This window comes from Balearica regulorum, chromosome 1 (genome assembly GCF_011004875.1).
Source record: "Balearica regulorum gibbericeps isolate bBalReg1 chromosome 1, bBalReg1.pri, whole genome shotgun sequence".
Classification (NCBI taxonomy): Eukaryota; Metazoa; Chordata; class Aves; order Gruiformes; family Gruidae; genus Balearica; species Balearica regulorum.
The window spans coordinates 46935396-46957317 of NC_046184.1; the positions used below are offsets into that span (position 1 = coordinate 46935396).

The window sequence follows — 21922 nt, forward strand, 5'->3', positions numbered from 1 at the left end:
GTTCACAGGAAAGGTCTCTAAGATGCTCAGCAGTCCCGGCTGGCCATTACCGCACCTACACTTCAACCGCTCATTAAAGCGTCACTTCTTCTCCCCTGACGTGGGGGAAGGGCCCACTGAATTCATTTCTAAAATAGCCTTAATAGAACAGACAAGCTCGGGCCCACGATGCTGAAATACTCGTCTGAACTGATTGCAGACTCGGGTTTATTTTACTCCAACGAGTACTCCTTTCACCGGGAAGCAGGGAACAGCTCTTTTCCATAATTTGGGCCTTTCCCAAATAATTCCCTATCTCTCTCTTGCCTGTGTTTTAAATCCTGTCTATGTGCAAAAGGACCAAGGAATTCAACACTTCAAAGCTCACACTTTGGGTGAAAACCACGCGCTTTTTCAATATCCAGAGGAATGCATGCCTATATGGCTCATTTCTTTTTCTTTTTATTACCTAAGACTCTGTTTTAATACTTTCATTTAGAAACTTTTTTTTTCCCCCCAAGTCGGTAGTGATAATACTTCAGGAGGTTTTAAATACAGGACTCGTTTTAACTGCTTTGCACACACAGAGGCAGACTGGAGGTCTATTTGATAGCCAAATTCTCTTTTAGGCCGGTTTCTGATGTGAGAGATTTCTAGTTTTAAGCTCCAATATTTTCCATTCCTGCTACACAAACAACCACCTATAATATTTCTTTCTCTCTTTCTTTAGCTCTAGGACCAAACTTCTGAGCTGTTTAATAAAGAAGGAACACCGGTTCTTAATTTTACAGCTTCAGAGAACAGGACTGAAGCTACCGAGGAATCAGTCAAATTGATTAAAGAAGATCCTTTACTTGAGGGTATGTGCCCCTGAAATTACCTTGCTCTAAGCCTCTCGGGGACCTGGGGGGGAGAGGGAGGGAAGCGAGGGATTACTCTCTCTTCCAGGATCCCTGGAGAAATGTGAATATGTTGCAGAGGGAAAATGTCCTTTGCATGTGTCCTCTCTCCCTCCCCGACTCCCCTCACCCTACTCACACGCCTGTGTATGTCTGTCTGTCTGAAATGTGTCTGTCTGTCGAAAATGGGCCTGGAACTCCCTCCTGTGTTGGGATTAGGTCTTGGGGGACCTGGGGTGGAGTTACGCTGCTTGCCTATTTTCATATTCATTAGAAATGGGAGGTTGCATAAGGAGCCCTGCTGAGCTTCAAGATATAAAAGCAACTTCGGGTTCCCCCTTTCAAGACAAGACAAATCAAAGGCTCAGAGGCAAAACAGCTCCCTGAGCTCTAAACGTCTTTCCCTCCCTCCTTCCTTCCCTCCCATCCACTCACCCACTCTCCCTCCTCCCTGGCTCACAGTCCAGCCTCTGTCTAGGGAAGAGGCTCTCAAGCAGCCTTAGATGATTATGGATTTTCTGAGCGAGAAGTTTGCCCTGAAGAGCCAGCCGAGCAAGAACAGTGACTTTTACATGGGAGCAGGAGGCACTTTGGAGCACGTTATGGAAACTTTGGACAATGAGTCCTTTTATAGCAAAACGTCAGGCAGCAAATGCGTGCAGGCCTTCAACCCTCTGCAAAGGGCTGAGCATCATGTGAGGCTGGAGAGGACATCACCCTGCCAGGACAACAACGGTGAGTCGCCATTCCAGGCTTACTCTCCCTCCTGTGCTTTGCTCTCCCTGGAGATGTGCACGGGAGGCCAGGGCTTCTCCTGCCTGCCCAGGGGGAGACCAATGGCAGCTGCGCAGCCTTTGCGTTCTGGCATGAGAGGGGCTGTCAGGTAGTAGTGAATAATAATAATAATTAATAATAATAATAATAATAATAATAATAATAATAATAAATCCAACAAACAAACCCACCATCCCCACCACCACCACCAACTGGAAAAGACGATCGCCTACTTCGAAGCGCTCTTTTCTTCCCAGTGCTGCCCCTCCGGCTGCCGCCCTGCCTTGCCGGCCCCGGGCAGGCTCCCTCGGCTTGTCCCCGCCGCCACCGCGGGAGCGCCGAGCACGCAGGCACAGCCCGCCCGGCCCCGGGGCCGCCCGCCCGGGGGACCGACAGGCCGGCGGGGGAGAGAACGGACGCGGGGGAAGGGCCGCGGAGTCGGAGCGGCGGCGGCCGCCGGCGGGGCCAGGCGGGTGCGGGAGGGCTCTGCCGCGGCCCCGGCCCCGTCGCCGGCCGCCCCCCCCGGCCGCTCCCCGCGGCGCCGAGGCTCGGGGCCGGCGTGCGGCGTCCCCCGCGGCGGCAGCGGCGTTTTCACCCGGCAACTTCCTCGGAAAACGCAGCCCCGGGTGTCGGTGGCCGCGGCACACCGGGCACGTCCGGGTCTCTGCCGGCGAGGTACCGTTACAGGGTGGGAACGGAAGGCCACTTGGTCACGTTTGGTTCTTTCAAATAACGCTCTGCGAGGACGGTGGGGCTTTCTTTTTGCTGTGTTACTGAATAGTGTGTAACAGTGATTCTTCATACTGGGCGAAAACGACTCAGGTAATTCAAACAGCACTGTTAGATATCGGGTTTTTTTCTAGCTGATCGGCAAGGCGAATGTGGAATGTTTTGGTTTTTGAAACAATTTAATTTTTCCCCATTATTCCAACATGATATAAATCAGGTATAGAAAAAAAATATAAAAAAAAATATTTTCCTAGCAGAATCGGAAAACATGGTTAAGATCAGCTGCGATAACGAGACTAACAATATCTCACATTTTCTTACTTCATATAGGCATTGAAGTATTTTTTTACAACATCCTTTTTGTATGAAACAGTTTTTAAGAAATAATGACAGATTTCTGCAAGTGCAACTTAAAAAGAACTAGAGAAAATTGATTTATACGTAGAAGTTTTTCTTAATTAGCTTATTTAATGTGTGCCTTGGGGGCTTTGGGGCATTTCCTATCTACGTATGTATTGATGGTAAGTATCTAAAAATTGTGTTTGGTTAAAATCAGCTCGGACTGAAAGAAAAGAAATTACTGAGAATGTGAGAAAATCCCAAAGCAAGCTTCTTATCGTATGTTACATGCCATCTTTGGAGATTTTAATTTCAATAGAGTTTTAAACTTTTTTTTGCCTGTTTCTGAGAGAAAAAAAGAAATCGGACCTTTTTGAATCCTGTAACATATCGCATGACTTCTTCAATGATGTGAGATATGTAAAAATAAAAAAAAAATATAGGAAATGTTTTCATTTCTTATTAAGAAGCTACAGAGAAATATTTCTTATCTCTACCACTCAGATTTTACCTAAAGACAAATAGTTCCTGCAATCCTCATACAAAGTATATGAAACGATCTTTTTAAATAAGTTAACATTTTGCAGAAACTCTCTGTATTTTGTAACCATAACAAAGTTAATTGGAAACAATTCCACTTTACAAATCCAAGAGAAGGTATATGGAATCTGTTGCGTCTGTAAAGTGAAGTTAATTTTCGGTTTTATTGCTTCTTGGTTTGTCAGTTTACAGCTATTTAGTTTACTTCACAGTTATTTTGTATTTTCATAGAAATAGAGTTTTTTACATCTGCTTCCAAATTTAAAGGCACGTTTGTCAATAGCTTTATGCCACTTATATGAAAATCTGTTTTGGGCTAAGATTCCTTATCTGTGCAACTCTAGTCGAAGTTGATTTCATGGATTATTAACCACTTTAGTGGCAGAGTAAAAGTATTCAAGTGCTCTCACGGAGTCCCCTTACACTGAAAGATTTTAGATGATATTTTGAGATACAATTCTCAGTTCAAATTCAATGCGATGTAATACTTTTACTCTGTCTGTGGTTAATGTTACAGATTCCTCTTCCACGATCTCATATAGAAATACACAGCCAGATAAAAACTGGTTCCTTGTGTTTTATATGAACTCTAGAATCTAACGCCCCCCCCCTTTAACCGGTTATTTCCATCCCCCACCTCGTGTACAGTGAACTATGGGATTACTAAAGTGGAAGGACAGCCTCTTCACACAGACCTGAACAGGCCCATGGACAATTGCAACAATCTCAGGATGTCTCCGGTGAAAGGGATGCAGGAGAAGGGGGAACTGGATGAACTTGGCGATAAGTGTGACAGCAATGTCTCCAGCAGTAAGAAGAGGAGACACAGAACAACTTTCACCAGTTTGCAGCTGGAAGAACTGGAGAAAGTGTTCCAGAAAACTCACTACCCTGATGTCTATGTAAGAGAACAGCTAGCTCTGAGAACAGAGCTCACTGAGGCCAGAGTCCAGGTAGGAACCAAACTTCAGCATTTCCATGACAAGTTGTGCATTGTAGGAACTGGTAAATGACACTCTTGGGGATTGTACAAAAGCCCATAAAGCTAAAGTAAATAGCTCGTTTTGCTTTATTTCTTTATGGATATGAACTGTTATGCTGCAGTACTAAAATAACTTGTTATTTTTTTAAATAGCTTGTGTTGCTCTTCTAGAAACTTGTTTAAAGGATGAGAAAACTACATCAACAGTAAAGCAGTCTTGATTTCCAGTAGTCTTGTTTTACTGTCAGATTTCCAGGCAGTGAATACATAAAGTGTTACGTGTAAAGATCCCATTAAAGAGATATGTTGCATGTAGTTCAGACTGTTGACAATGTAGAACTCGACCGCAGAGGATTCTGTGTGTGTTACGGCATGAAAAGTACAATCTACAATATAATCACATTCCTTGTTCAGATCCAAAGAGTATGTAGTGAAACTGCACATACATAGATGTGTATAAATATATGTGTGCCTGTGTGTTTGTGTAGAGCAAGGACGTAATCCTTTCATCTCTGTTGTATGGAACGAGCTTAAAAATCACAAAAATGGGAAGTACATCTGCCCGTTTTTAAACTTGCATAACCGATTGATCATGTTATTCTAATTTTTGGAATGAAATGTACTGTTGACCACTTAGTGCAGTATTTGAGTATCTTAACTGCATACAAAGTTGATTCATTCAGTATGTGCTCGTACAGTAATCTCAACAATATTTATGGCTTTGGATGTGCAATGGTGAGAAAAGAAGCTAAATATCCAGGAAATGCAGCCCTTCCCCCGTTCAGACATCTTCCCTTAGAAAAGGGTGTGAGCTGCATTTTGTGAGTTGATCCTATTTTTAGAGATCTTCTCCATTCTGGTAATACTCATCATTTCAATTTAGGGAATAGCAGTCCTGTCGATTCTTATAGACTGGGATTAATTTTTTTAATTTAGTGACTTGAATATGATAACAACTTCACAACTTGTAATTAAACACATACTCGCACATGCATATAAAGACATAGACGTCAGTGCACATGCATACAACTGCAATTAAACCAGGATCACTTTCAGAAACAAACTCAGCTAATTAATTTTATAAAGAACTGTTCTTTTCATGTCTATTCAACCAGGCAGCATACTCACCGTTGTCATCAGAAAAGAGTCCAAAATTGTGTGTCAGTTATATCGATACAGTATCAGTGATGCCGATGGAATTTAGTTCAGTGGCTTTTAACTCTTCAGGCTCTGTGCAATCCCTCTCCCTCTGAATTTGGTACAGTTTTCCAAGTATGACGTCCATTCATTAGGATTTAGTCTTGACCTAAAAAAAAATACAAAAAACCCAACCCAAACAAAAAAACTTGCATAATGTTAAACACTGTTCTTACATTTCCATAATTCTGGAATAATGAGAACTACTTCAAGAATAAATTGTCAGAACATGAAGTGGAGAATTGGACTAACATGTATCAACAAACTTTTTATCACATTTTTTCCTAAGTTTTAGAAGCTTCATATGGTAAAAGTATTAAAAATAAGAGAGTAGATGTGAAAACATATATGTCTGCACCAGACTTTCACAGAATATCTATTTCTATTTTATTTAAACATGTTCTCCCCTTTCTTAAAAGATAACTGATCTTTGCATTTCTCATATGCTAAATATGAAAGGAAATGGTGATCATTTTTATCCAGAGTAGCAACAGTATTCCATCACAAGATTAAGCAATTTAAAAGGCCTTACATCATTAGAGGCAAGCATCTGGCAATTCAAGGATAACAAGCAGCAGATTTTTACATTGCTTTGTGGAGGCAAATGGTTACTTTATCTCTGCCAAGAGTCAGTTTCTAGTAAAGTGATGTAAACAGAAACATTTTGGGGGATTGTCAAAGGAAAAAAATGTGTGCTTTTTTTTCTCGTTTAGTTACTATAAATTCAAGCAAATTGTTTGATTTAGTTTAGCAGAGTGATCAGCTGGATACCTTACCCACATTTCCCTTCACCGCCATTTCATCAAGATCCAATTTAATATTTGTCCTGCATACATGCAGAGAGAGCCAACCTGAACCTAATTTATCTAAGTTGTTCTCTTTCCTGCTGCATGTCAGTGAAGTAATTGGCACCCATTTTAAGGAGATTGTCAAGGTCTTTTTTCAATGAAAGAGCCTCATTACTAAATTCCCTTAGCGTGTTCTTGATGCCTCCTGTGGAGACAGGAGAAATTTTTTTTCCCCTTTCCTTTTCTTTTCTTTTTTTGCTGAGCCTCAGGCATCATAAATAATACAAATTTACCATCAAGGTCCCTGACAATATACACTCAGCAGCTACATGCATGGGCCTTGCTTTGATTGCCCAGTACGTTTTAAAAGATTGCACATACTAAATTTTCAACAAGTCCTTGGGAATGAAAATGAGCAAAATTATGCCCTGGTTGCTTAAACAGCATCAAAGGACAGTTGAGTTCTCCAAAGATCAAGGCAAAAACTGAATAACAAACCAAACAGTGTTATTTTAAATATCCCACCATCAGGGATCAGAAAATATCCCTTGAAATAGGATCCACAGGCAGTGTCTATATAACAACAACAACAACAAAAATCTATTCATGTATGTATCTATCCAAATGGATTCACAATCCATTTAGCAAGAAGACTAACCAATGGCACTGTTTCCATAAAAAAAATAAAAATGTTTCTGTAAGTAGTGTGACTTCTTTAAAAAGAGTTGGAATGAGTTTGCTCATAGCTGAACAATAAAGACTTAGTTGAATAATATTACTTTTATACAGGAACAGTTACTTTTCTTAGAAATCCCTTTAATTCATCAAAATAAGTCTTAGCCAAACTAATGTTTGAAAGAAAAAAAAAATAATTAAAGACCACAGGACAATGACATATATAAGTCACAGCAAGAAATGTGCATATAATAGGTTTTGAGACAACATCCAACACTCAAAATATTACAGAACAGTCCAAAGGTTATTTTAGCATAAAGAAAATAGCTTTTAGTTGACAAGAAAGCATTGTTTCAGGTCTAAATTATTTCATAGTCTAAACATAAAGTGCCATTCTTTAGTTTTCCATTGTCAGAAACATAGATATCGCCTAATGTAAATGTGAAAAAATGTCACAATAGTTTTAAAACTGTCTGTGATCTCATGATTTTTTATTCTCTCCCTGCTCTTTTAGCCTTAGAAAAACTTTTTCTGTCCTAGTGGCAGCTTTTCCTGCCTTTTCATTAATGCATTTGACAAAGATTTTGTATACCTCTAGGAGGCAGATCATAGGTAGTCATATCAAGTCAGTTGGCATGTGAAATTAAGAGAAAGTTTCTTTATAATTTGACTTGCTGCTACTTGGTGATTTTCCTCTACAGAACTGAACTTTGTCAAAATTAGTACTGCCTGACAGACTTGATTGATCTTTCCTTTGCTTTTTTTTTTTTTTTTTTAGACACTAGAAAGGAAATAATATCTACTTTTAAAATAGCCAGAAATAACTTAAGCAGGTCTGACATTGAGAAGATTGAAACTGCAAGAAATTCATCCTCAGGCAGAGAACTTCCCTTTCTTAGATAAACAGAATTTTTTCAAAGCTACTGTCAAAAATCTCTTGGCTTTTTTCTAAAACTCTTTGCACAGTATGTAATTGAGTTTACATTGATGATTGTTTCCTCATACATTATAGGTTTGGTTCCAGAATCGAAGAGCAAAATGGAGGAAAAGAGAACGCTATGGTCAGATCCAGCAAGCTAAGAGCCATTTTGCTGCCACCTATGACATATCTGTTCTTCCAAGGACTGACAGCTACCCGCAGGTATGGTAAAGACCAAGTAGTACTTTGGTTCTACATTTACCTTCTCTTCCATCCTTAGGCACACATGTGCACAGAAGATGCATGAAGACTTTCCTGTGTTTAGCTTTCTGTGTTCTTTAGACACGTTGACAGGACATGCCACTGTGAACAACAGTTCTGACATCCAATATGAATAATGAACTCTTAAAATACAAGTATTTTTTTTAAAAAAAAACAATCATCTCGTGAGATGTGGCGTTTTCCGTAAGTTATGCGCTGAGAATGGCTGGAAATATGGTTGTGCAGCTAAGTCTTTTTGGCACGTAAAACTGTGTGGGGATTTTAATCACTTTTAGGTCCACACACAAATTCTGGATGAAGTCTAGACCCATTGATATTGACAGGAATGATGTAATTTTGACCGCAGTAACATTTATATTCACAGGCACGACTGTCTTAACAACTCTGGCATTGTATGCTTTAGTAAGATAAGGCACAAAGTATGTGATCTCTAAGCAACTTCCTTCTGATATATTAAACATGCACCATTTCTATATGGACCTCAATAGACAACTGAATACAACAAGTCTTCTACTAGCATGAAATCATATTATGGCCATGTACAATCAGAATTGAATGTATAGGGCTGGGAGAGGGAGGCAGAGAGATAAGAAAGCTCTCTTGGACAGTAGTAGTTTATTTTTTTTCTTTTTCAATTCTCTATTAGTATATAGTAAGATATACTGTGTAATAAGATCATAATCTTCTACTTCTTTTCTCTAGTCCTTTGCTTTACTGCCTTGCCTCACTCTCTGCTATTGTTTTTCTGCTTGCTTGTTTTAGTACATTGAATACTTTTATTCTGAAGCCATTGTTTTTCATGTCTCTAGCTTCTCATTGCTTTTACCACTTAATTTAAAAAAAAACCAAAACAAAACAACAAAAAAAGGACCATGCAAAGCAAAAATCTTCGTATGGATTCCTGTGATAGACTCCTTCCACTGATGGTGTCCTGGTGTTCTCCTAGTTCATTAGGTGACAGGGTCTGTGACAGCCTTAGGAATATACTCAAATTAAAAAAAAAAAAAAATATTACTGGCTATGTCTATGTGAGCTTGCTTTGGTTGTGCTCTGCGTTGGCTGAATGTGATTAGCTTTGAACCAGAGGCCTCGGGTCCATGTGTCATCTACCCAGCTTACAGTGCTTTACCTCTGAGAAGGTTGCATGCTCTTAGGTTTGGTGCTCAGGTCAGAGCTGGCTTGTGTTCCAGCAGCTCACAACATGGGCACAACCATTATCGGATCTGGTGGCACTTATCAGTCTGCCTGTTTTTATTTTATAACGTAATGGTGCATTAGCCCCAATTACATCAGCAACCACTGCATGATACAGTCTGTGTTTAAGTAGGACACAATACTTGTTTGACACCTGCCTAGGTGGAGGTGTGCAAAAAGACCTTACACACTCCTAGGCAGATTCACAAAGACACATAGATGCACAGTCACTCACAGATCTCACTCAAGGTGTTCAAGTATCTTTTGAGGGCCTTTCAGATTTATCACAACAGATGATACAAGGAATGGTACTTAAGTTTTGGGCTTGCTAGCCCTGATTCAGTTCTCTAGACTAAATTTTGTGTCTCCAAGGTCATCTTGTATTTTTAGTAGGAGTTCGTCTACAAACTTTCCCAATCAACAGAAGTTTCATTAGCATAAGACAATGGAATAATGCAAGTCATTGGTAAGCACCTAAAATTGTTGTCCTAAAATTAATGTTTTCTTAAAAAGAAACACTTTTGAATTACAGAATACCATCCACAAAAATCTAAACCCAATGAAATATCAATTCTATACTTTCATATTGTTAAAAATGACAAGTGAATTAATTGCATTTCTATTTACAAATTTGTTAAACCTCATCTTTCTGAGGCTGATGGCACAACTAAGTTTCAGCCTAGCAAAACTTTCTAACATTAATTTATATGTTCTTAAAAACAGGAGATTGAAATGGAAATGTTGGTACCGTAATCTTAAATAAAGCATCTCTAGAATGTGTAGAAATATAAAATGTATGGTCATTCATAAACATAAATATGTAGTACTCACCTACAATCACAGACTAACACACTGCAGGTAAACAGAGAGACACAAACATGTAATTGAGTCTGGTTACCTGCACAAGAAAATTGTGTTGTGTTGTACAGCACTTCACGAACAGGAACAAGGACCTAAATGAAGGTGTGAGTCCACTTTACATTGGCTATTCCAGTTTAGTGCTTGCATGCATAGTTTGGCTACATGATAAAGAGAAGGAGTCTTACTCCTTAGTGAAGAAGGTGGCTGCTTTGCTGTATGCTGGAATATGAGTAGGTATCCAGGCAATTATCACGGAACAGTCAATGCGATTTCACGGTCTTGCTAACCTGGTGGTAATTCTTCATAGTTTCACATTCTTAAATCCTCATCTTCAGTAGAACCATGTCTGTATCACATACATAACATTTCCAGTAAGAATGCTTGAGACAATGAAAATCTGTATTAAAACATAATGATCACTAACATCTCTACATTCATGTCTTTTGAACTAGGTGCCCATTTATAAGTGACTCAGATATGTAAAATAAATATACAGTACCTGACTTGCTACAAACTCATTAATCTATCCCACAGTTCAGGCAGAAAGAGGTATGTAAAATTGGTATCTGCATGTTTGATTTTAGTGTTATATAGATCAAATTCCCAAACAATTCCATTATTTCAGTGTAGTTAATGCAAGAAAAGACATCAAATATCCTTTTTACCCTTTTCTTTTTTTTTTCCTATTTTTTTTCACCTCTGTGTACAAACATTCTTATTGTGACACTGACATCAGTAAATATTAGATAATCTTTGCCATACTTTTAAGTACATAGTTTTTCTTGAGAATTGTGGAACAGAGATCACTAGAGCTTTTTTATGAAGCCTTTATTAACATGCAGGAAAATAGACTCCCTGTTGATGGCATAAAATATAGCATGAATGTTGAAAAAGGATGAAATCAAGCTGAGGTATTTACTACTGTGTGGCAGAAGGAACAGGAACAAATGTGAATTTCTGGTGTTCATTATATGAATTTGCAGTCTGAAGATTTCTGTTTTGAGCCGCCACCATGGATATGTTCACAAAACAGACATCCCACTCGCATTCCAGCAGAAACATCAGTTTCTTTTGCAGTCAGCAGAGGGTATGGAGACCCCTGCTTAGTCTCTTCACCAATTATCTTCATCAAATACAAATTAATAACATGATGCTGCTATGCACTCTGTGGCTATATAAACCTGCAAGGTCTTCCTGTGAGGAAATTATCTTCTCAAGTTATTTCAGATAGAAGGCTGGCTCTGAATCAGAGAATAGTTGAGGTTGGAAGAGACCTCTGGAGATGGTCTGGTCAAATCCCAATTTTTAATCCAGTCTAATTTTGCTATTAAATTACACATCTTTATCTTCAAAATGGTAATAAACTCTTTTTTTTTCCTTAGATCATAATTGTTTGCTTTGCTAACTCAGTCTAACCTTAATTATTTTTACAGTATGTTGACTTTAGGTGTTTCATAGTGTTGCAAAATAGTTGCTCAGCTGGCTGCCAAGTTTACCATCTCCTAAACTGTCCAAATTCTGCACACATACCTCTTCTATTAATTATACTGGCAACACCTGGATTGCAGAGGAGCACAGTTAGTACAATACTCCAGGACAATCATCTGTTATTCACATGGGGTTTTTTAGGCTTTAACAATAAAAATATCACAATGTTGTTAAATTTTCACTCAGATGAAAAATTTAACTTTTGACATTATGTTGAAAATTAGATTTTTCTAGGAAAATATTATATACAGTACTTTTCATTCATTTTAGTAAAAGGTTTCGGGTTCATTAGTTTCAGTATTTAAGCTTCAAGTTTCTCTTGCAGATGCAACGCTTTGTGTTCTAAGTCATCTTAAGCACACTCAGAAAAGAATTCACTGGTTAAAACTCTTATCCCAGACACTTTGAGCCTCATTAACTAGCAATATTTTGCTGATGGCATGAAAGCTAAGAGGCAGCTTACCAACAGTGGGGAAATGAATGCAGATTCACTTCATGGAGACATTTACTTCAACTCATCTGAGCAAATGTTAGTAAACAAGCAGTACTTGATTCAGTCACTTAACTACAATGTCTAGTGTTACTAAAGATGTCTTAGGATATCTGAGACATGGTTACAGGGCTGATGAATAGGATTTACAAGAAGGATGCACCCTTCAGGGGAGGCAGTTGGTGGTCAGATAAATATTAGACACTTATGTTTAGGAAACTTAACCAAAGGGACCTTTATGCCAGAAATGGTTTCCCTTTAAAGTTGGTGAAAATCTGGTCAATTAAGTTTTATCTTCCTGAAGTGTAAGGTATAAAATAGGTAAGATGATCTCTAAAAATTATTTTTTTTTTCTCTGATGCCTAAGACATCAGGTTCAGCTGCAGACATTTATAGTTATCTTAGATGGATCTATATATTATGTGTTGGGAGAGGAACAATAAAAAGGTTGCTTAGCCCTGTGCTTCTCTTACCTTATTGGTCTTGACTGCTTTTGCTGTCCTATGCCTAGTGAGGAAGCTAATGTTACAAAGGGTACTTGACCTTGTCGGATTTAATATTTAAATATAAGAAGTAACAAGGGACCAAAAAACCTGAGACAAAATTTCATTTTTATCCCCTCCTTATTTACACACACGAGAGTGAAATTTGATCAAAAGCCTACGCTATTATCACACAGACCTCCAACTTTCCCTGTATGAGTTAAATTTATAAAGATGTTATCTTTATAAATGTAAGTGCATCAATAGGTAAATAAATATTAAATTGTATTCTTCAAAAGCAGATATAAGGGGCAACATTTTTGCCCCACCTAGGCTCTTTCCATACTTTATATCTTTTCATCTTGCTTGTTCCTTGAGTCTAGTTCATTTGTTGTCATTGTTCTTCCAACTTCCTTTGAAAGGGTTTGACCTGTCACACCATTATACTTTCCCTCTTATTATCACATGTGAAATGTATTGTTTGCTTCTTTTGCTTTGGCTAGGACTGAATTTAATTTTTTTCTTTGGTGGAACAACCCAGCCTAGTGCAGGTGGGAATCCTGAGGAGACAAAAGCATTTCAAAGGTATGGGAACTGGACTGATACAGAGGGTGTAGACAGAAGGGAGAATGTTGAAATCTCAAAAATAGAAGAAGGAAGAGGCTGAAGTTTACATTCCATACACCAGACTGATAAATCAAATTAAATATGTTGAACAGCATGGCATCACATGATTTGTTTTGGCAATCAAAGAGTGTAGAAGTGGTATCAGTATACATGTGTTATGTACTAAGTCCTTGGATCATCATTACAGTTCTGTTCTAGCCTTAGTACATATGGGTAATTCTCATTAGCAATAATCAAAGTTACATGCTCCAATTAAATCTTTCATATGGCATATATTAGACACCACATGTTATATGACTTAAAAATTCTTTTAACTGTAGTAGACATATAAATGACAGTTAATCACAATAGTTCATTAAGGCTATGGGTACACTGATTAAGTAGGAGTAGATGTGGTAGACATGTCTGAGCTAGCTTCAAAGAAGTTTTATCATATACTCATGCTGTCTAGCTGTGACAGTGTGGAGCTCAGGCTGGGCCACCACCTGCATGGTGTGCTGCTTGCTGCACATGTGCTGACTGTTGCACTGCTGTGGCTGATCTTCCAACAAGAAGAGCACTTCTAATCTTTTTGGGTGGTGTCTGTTCCACACGAAGTAGTTTGTGCACTGTGCTTCTATTTTCTCTTGGTTCTAAACCATCTCTGTATGTGGTCCTCCTCACAGTCTCACTGTTCAGTTTGTTATTATTTTTTTTCGTGAAATATGAAATATTTCGTGAATATGAAATATTTCACGAATTATATTGAGTGACTTTAGCTTAATTATAAGGAAAATTATTTTTTTCTTTTTAATGATATTTCTCAAATTATTAAATTCTGTCTTTAACTATATCATAGAAGTGAAATATAATTAATTCTTAGTGTAACTAACTGGCCCTGAGATTGCAGTAGGGAGAAGTTTATCTGCAAAAATCCCGTAAAAGAATGAAAGCTTAATGACTTTTCAAATCCTCCATTATTTTGCACCTTAGCACATTTGTTAAACATGGAATCAAATTAAAAGATTTTTATTTTGTTCACCATATGTAAGGCCTAAATGTGGACTGAATGGGTATATCACATATTTTAGAGCTGAAGCATTAAGCCTCTCACTACCAAAGAACAACTTGCACTTTATGGACATATCTGAAAATGGTGTGCTGCAGGTCTCATGTGCACCTGAACCCCGTACAGTACAGATGATCTTCACATGTTCATTAGGTCCAATGGCTCCTATAAAATGATCACAAATTACACCAAGAAATATTCTGTCTAGATATAAAGGAAAAAAACTCCAGTGAGAGTGGTAAAGCCTTGGAACAAGTTACTCATAGAAGCTATTGAATCTCTGTAGCTGGAGCTACTCAAAACTTGGCTGGATAGAGCTTGAGTAACCTGATCTAAATGCAAAGTTAGCTGTGAGTAAGGGTTTGGAATAATAATCCCAGAGTTCCTTTTCAGTTTAAATTATTCTGAGAACCTATGAATCTGCAAACTCGGGAAGTACAGGCAAAACTGTGCCCATAATTTGGATATTCTTAAGAGGTCCCCAGAAAAAATACTGTATCGAGTGACAGACCAAATTAATTGTGCTGATGAACTAGGAACAGCCTATGGATCATGAGTTGTAAACTAGCAGTTTTGAGCAGTTTAACAGCTATTGCATTTAATCTGCCTAAAGTAGCTCCTTGTGCAAGCAGAGGTTTGATGTTTTCTGGCAGTGCAAGGATTGTTGTTTCACACAAAGAGAGGAGTGACAAAAATTTAGCAAATGACACTTTGACATCCATATGTTTTCTATAATCAGGTAAATTCTCAACCTTTCAGTTAGTGCCAGTGTTGTCTCCCTTGCAATGCCCAGGAACATCCTGAAAACAGAGTCAATGTAGAGTTTCTAATTATGTACTAGAGTAATCATAACAACATATAACATAATATATCATAACACATATTATGTAATATAACAACAGTAATAACTTATTACTTCATATGTAGAGATCTTAAAAGAGGTTAATATTTTGTTTCCTGTGTGAAAGACTAAACCATATGTCCACTGAAATAGAAGCTGCGTGTGCTCACACGTGTGTTTGTTGGAAACAGATTACAGTCTGGTTAGGCAGGTGACTCAAACAGCATGAGTCAAGACATTTGGTGATGGGATAACCAAAGCTGGGGAAGTGAGAGTAAAACTCAGAACATTTGGAGATTTGAGTTTATGTGATTTCTCCAGGTGCTGTGTAAGAAGGCTGAAACTCTAGGAGTTTGAAATTTTAACAGAAAAAAAGGAATGACACCAAGTGGGATGACCAATTACCTCAGCTAATGTTCTTCTGCAGTGTCAAGCAGAAGGTCATGTGCTTAGGAAATGATATCATAACCATGTTAACAACCATAACTCTCCAGTTATGTTCTCGTCACAGCTATGAAATCCTACTTCTTTTTTGCTGTTGGGAAGGGTGTGTGTGCGTGTGTGTGTGTATAAAACATACTGTAGGTAAATATATTGAAGGGCTCTGGTAATTTCATGGTAACCACAAGAGCAAAGCTCAAGTTGTTTGTGATGTTAACAGAAACCAGAGATGTGCTGTATGTATAGCCTCATTCACAGCCTCTGAATTGCCTTTTATATAGTTCATGGATCACACAAGAGTTTAAGAGGAAAAATATTTTCTTTAAATTCATGTACATAATGTCCCTTTTCCTTCCAACATACCAGAAGAAGGTCTGATAATTTTGACTTATTGTAAAACATTACTGTATTTATTTTTAATACAGGAATACCTTCTGCACCTAAATTTCACTACAAGATATTTATGTTGAAAGTCCTTGTTAAGAAATGAAAATCTAATATCAAAAGTCAAGTCACTCAACCAACTAAAATGAATATAAAACTGTATTGAAACATTCTTTTGAAAAGCATAAGTGTCTCATGAGAGAAGATGTAAAGTTTTCCTAGCATCTTGTGGCATTTCTGAAGTTTACTAATTTGGATTCCTTCCTCTAAGGATGAAACCTAGGCCATCCTAGGTTGAAAGTTTTAGGAATGAATAGCTTGTTCACATATTTCTTTAAACAAGACATTGGTATGTTTTAGGATTTGCAGCTGAATTCTGTTCTCATTTACACCTGTGCAATCTTGCTGAAGTTAAATTGAAAGAGATTTGACTAGGATAAAAATATCAGGAAAGTCGGTGGTACTAAACTTAGTTTACTGCAAACCAAACTACTAGAAAAGGAAAGAGTGATTTTGTGATACCTCCAGACCACATAGGTTACTGGGCACTTTCAAACTGAGCCTCTGAACCTTTTGAAGTCTTCCCATCATGACTGCATTAAAGGCAAACTCATGCTTGTTTCTATTTAAACAGATTTTTTTTTGGGGGGGAAAATTCTTCCCATAATTATATCTGTGCAGCCTGGGTGACTGCAGCATTTGGCATAGCATTTCTTAGAAAGAAATCTTAGTAAGTCAGATAAATGAGACTTTGTTGCATGTGAGTTAGCTTTGGAGATGATGAGCTCCTTCAGAATTAGCCCCCATATTAAACGCTGCATAGATGAACTAGTCTGTCCCTGGGCAAATTTATCCTGTTGTGAAGGTTCTGAGACTAACCATTTGGCCTGGAAATACCATCAAAAAGAATGGGGTTCTGTGTGCATGTGTTTGAGATGTATATATATGTACATATGTATATATATATATATTCCCTGCCGCAGATTCTTTTTTAGCTGTATCAGCTCCCTGTTTCAATTCAGTAAAGAGTTGTATCAGCAAAACAAACTGAAATGGAACAGCATGGAAATAGGAATGGGTGACTTGTTTTGTAGGAAGAAAGGGAAAGAAAACCCCAACAGTGGCTTAATCTGTCACTGCTGCTGCAAGAAACATATATGTAACCACGAAATACAATAAAGTACAATTAAAAGTTTCTAGTGTTCCTGAACAAAACAAAACAAAACAAAAAGATAACGATTTTTGTATGGATGACAGGGTTTCCGATTTTCCCAGTTCATGATTAAGACAGAATGTGTGCAGCTGGGGCTTCCAAGCAAAGTGGAGATACGTTCTGGATCTTACAGGCTTTCGGCTGCTATCTTCTTTACTACTCTCCTCTGTTCTCTAATCACGTACTATGTGGCTCCAAACTCATTCATTGTGAGAAGGCAGTAAGCCTTGTCAGTCTTAGTGGATGACTTCCCAGTTGCCGTATACTTAACTACCATAGTTTCCAGCTCTTTCAAGGTCTCTTGTTTCCTTCTTGTCATATTCTGTAAATCTGTACTATGATCTGAGAAACCTCCCAGGCAATAGGACACTCAGGAATCCCCCAAATCCTGAGTCATAAGAGATGTACTTCTCTCTTTGGGAACGTTCTGTGTGGTTGAATGCAACAAACTTTCATAAGCAAGACAGTGGTTCGAATAGGTCCAGATAAGATATGTTCTTTAATCCCCAGATAAACAACCTGTTCTCTGAAGATCAAAAGAAAGTTTGTCTGATTATAAGTCAAAACTGGCTCAGGTGGGTTAATTAAGGAGTAATAAGGCAGCTGAGGATAATGTGGGGGGTGTCTTGTGGACTGATGTTTGAGTGTCTTCTAAAAACTGCTGAAGGGACGCGGGAAGGATGGGAACTGGAAAGTTCTGAAACTCTCAGTAGAGTCTCTTTCCTCCTGTAGATCTCAGGAGGCCCAAAAGTAGGAGGAAAAAATCCTTGATATCCTTCCCTGGGCACCTTATTCATTCCATTACCTCCCAGCAGACCCCCTAAGATATGCAGGAGCAGATGCCTGAGGTGTGCCCAACTAGCTGTGCGTGTGTGCGTGCGCACGCGTGTGTGTGTGTAAAGGCAAGCTGCATTCACGTGAGTGGGTGTGGAAGTGTGTGTATGCCTGTACGTATGCACGTCTGCGTGAACAAGGAGTTGGGCAGACCAGGAGTTTGGGGAGACGTGCTTCTACCGTGACTTTTCCTCAGCCTTCTGCAGGAAACCAAAATGGAGCATTGACAGGTTCTTTTTTTGCTGCTGAAATTGCCAAGGAGCCCAAATTAGTTTGTCAGGTCCTGATGACCCCTGCTAGTACAACTGTTCAAAATATTAACTTTTAAAATAAGACTCTGTCTCATCCTTGCTATCTGCACTAGATCTCAGCTAGATGAGTTCAGTGAACCATAATTTATCCCTTTAGCTTGTTGGTGGTTTGGTGGGTATGTGTTGTTGCAAAGCAATAGGACAATGGGAAAAAAACAACTCAGCTTTAGAAACATGTTTTCATTCTGTGTGTCTGTCATAATTCATTACTTCCCCTGACCTCTATTTGGCAGAAAAAAAAAAAAAAATCACTCAGCTAGAGAGATAACCCACATATCTTAAAGCCAAAATTCCTTTGTCTATGGATTTGAAACGTGAAGGGAAAATTAAGTTTGAAGTGGGAATTCACTTTACAGTGCTAACTGAAGAGTAATTGCAATTACTTCAATGTATAGCAGAGAACAAAGACATGTGGGCTCAATCCCAGTGCATCAGAGCAATGATACACTGAACAGACAACAGATTTTTTATGATGAAGACAAATTTAGCAAAGTAAAACAGAAAGAAATGGATATAGTTACTGGCTGAGAAGTTCTGTACTGTGAATGAGGGCTACAAATGTCTTGTATCATTATATTTGCACATTTAAAAAAAAAAACCAAACAACACAAACCAGCATTCAGGAAAGAAATATAAGAAAAAGTGGAGAAGAAATATAAAGCTGTCTTTTATACAATGGTGAGTGCAAGTCAGAAATGACTGAGGAAGTTAGAGTATATCAGAAATTATATCCATACAGTACTGACAGAGAAATAAAGTTTAAAAAGACAGAAGGTCAGCTGCTGAGTGTGAAGTTTGATTAAAGCAAAATGAATAGAGGAGGAATGAAAGAATGGACAGATAATGTCTGAGATAATGACAGGGGCTGACTTGTGCTAGACCTTGCAAATCTTTCCGTCTGTTCATCTAGTAACAAATAAGTGAAAAATACCTACCCATAAATAGCATCTATACACAGACGATAGGAGAAGGCCTGAGACTCAGAATGAAGCTTTAAGTGACTGCCAAGTATAGAAGGCACTACACATCAAAGCTTGAATACGTGGTTACTCCAGATCTTCAGCAGACATTGCTGGTAACCACAAAGTTTGTCTCCTAGTCTGTCATGCAACGTTTTCCAGGGACGCACAGTGCAGCCAGTTAGGGCTGAGAGCTGAAACAGAAATACCCTCAAGTATGATTTCGTATAAAAACATCATGAAAATAATTTTTATCTTAAAACCATCTTTGAAATAACTTTAGGAAAAACTCTTGGATGTATTATCAACCATGCCTGTATTTTATGGATTCATTTGTCTTAAAGTAATTATGCAAGGCTTCTCAATATTTAAGTTTGCAAATACTTGTTGGGCTTTGCCATTTGAGAAATCCTGGTTTGTTTAGTTCACCCTTTTATATCATTTCCTACCATTACACTAAGAAAGAATTCTGATGAGGAGAAGCTTTTACGGTGAAAGTAGCTATGACATTGTACACTATTTTGACAACTTTTCTTTGAAGTCCATTGTGTGCTTCCACTATTTTTACTGACTGGCTGGGCTGATGGCATCCTGAGGTTCGATGGTAAACACTTGGGATAGAGCCACAGAGCAGAGGGATGACAGAGCAAGGAATATGACTCAGCAGCCCTTGCTCTTAAGTGAATGATCCAGTATTTTGACTCAAGTAACGTCTTCATGGTATTTTCTAATATGATTGCAGAGAACTAGTTAATTACTTGTTGCTTGTTTTAGAGTAGAACTAATAATGGATGTATTAAGGAAAGCAAACCAAGCATTGCAGAAAACAAAAGATGAACTATCTAAATTTAATCTTATTCATTTTATATGTTCCAGATTCAGAACAATCTGTGGGCAGGGAATGCGGCTAGCGGTTCTGTGGTTACTTCCTGCATGCTGCCACGAGATACATCCTCCTGTATGACACCTTATTCCCATTCACCCCGGACAGATTCTGGCTACACAGGCTTTTCAAACCACCAGAATCAGTTCAGCCACGTGCCTCTCAATAATTTTTTCACTGACTCTTTACTTTCTGGGGCAACCAATGGACATGCTTTTGAAACCAAGCCGGAGTTTGAAAGGAGGTCCTCCAGCATTGCAGTTCTACGGATGAAAGCCAAAGAGCATGCTGCCAATATTTCCTGGGCCATGTAATATAGCAGTACCCTTTCTTAATTTCCCTTTTTTCTCTTTTTTTTTTTTTAATAGCAAACTGAAAACATTTTTATTTCCCATATTTAAAGGACACAACAATAAGCTGCTGTGTGTGGAATGCTAGAAATCACAATATACACAATGTCTGCTTAAACAAATGCAATATAATATTTAACAATAAACCAAGAATAAACCAAATAGATTTACCATGCATCAAGCTCAACAAGCCCTCTTTGTTTTGGTTTTTATATAGAAATATGTTTTGTTGTACCAGTTGATGAAATATGATTATAGAACCTGCAAAAAAGAATAAAACTATTAAGCAAATATGTCTATTCCATTGGTTTTTAGCAGTGCTGTATACAAAAGTAACGCTTTACAAATGAATACTTCATAAGAAAACAACTGCAAAGGAAAATAAATTTATTATACCAAAACTGTGAAGCAAATCTCTAAGCACACCCTGCAGAGAAGGAAATATATGATCGTTCATGTTGTAGGTGGAATTTGTAGACCTAACTTTCTCAGCGCTGTGCTGCTGCTCTGAGCCAGCTCTGCTGTTTCGCTAAATCTATGTTGAGCTCGTTGGAGTTACATGAGTGCACAACTAAAGTAACAAGAATAGAAGGTATTCCTTTATTTTATGGACTTCAGTGTATTCCTATTAAAGATAATGGGTTTTTTTGCCAAACATATCACTGAAATCAGGATCACAGTGTTCAATACAGTTTTCAAAGATGTGTGCAGATTATGTAAGTCAACTAGTGTTTAAATGAAAAGTTGCAGATGGGCTATGTTGAAGCTCTAGTGACTAGAAGAAAGGGTGGAATAGTACTGCGACACTGTCAACATAATCCAAATGTAGAAAAAAACCCCACAACAACAGCAAAGTCTTACTTCAAATCCAGTCAGTCTTACTAACTGTTTTTGTTATGCTATGGTCAAATTGAAAAGAGAAAAGTCCAACAAAGCTTGCCAGTTTCAGTCTGTAACCAATGTCAAGATGTTATAAGAGTACATTTCATTTAGGTTTAGTTACAGTTTGTTGATACTTTGCTTTATTTTTTCATCTTTTTTTTTTTTTTCCCCCTCCAGAGTGTAAGACTGATTTGCTCCCTTTAAGGTTGATAGGAAAAATCTTTTCGACTGCAGTGGCAGCAGGATTTGGCTCTCAGCTCCCAGCCTATCACAAAGGAATTAAAATGTCAGCAGACTTTCTGACATTTCTGGTGGAAAAAAAAAATAGAGGAGAAGAAAAATACTTTACATCTGGAGAATTGCTATCTGCTTTGATTTACTTCTCCTCCCTTTCCCCTGTCACATTCCAAGCTCCTTCAGATGAGTGAAATGTCAGCCTCTTTGAAAGCAACAGTCAGTCTCTCAGGTTCATAAAGGCAAAGTAAATTAATTGAAATAAAGAAGGACTTGCATGGCTGTGATTAAAACAGG

The 21922-nt window shown here is 38.2% G+C and overlaps 1 protein-coding gene across 1 annotated transcript; it reads left to right on the forward strand.

Moving 5' to 3' along the window:
• Positions 1-1345: 1345 nt before the first annotated feature.
• Positions 1346-20738, forward strand: ALX1 (ALX homeobox 1). Its single transcript, XM_075742860.1, has 4 exons — positions 1346-1613; positions 3909-4213; positions 7915-8043; positions 20153-20738. Exons 1-4 carry the CDS (start codon positions 1382-1384, stop codon positions 20471-20473), a joined length of 987 nt encoding a protein of 328 aa, XP_075598975.1. The 5' UTR covers positions 1346-1381; the 3' UTR covers positions 20474-20738.
• Positions 20739-21922: the final 1184 nt, after the last annotated feature.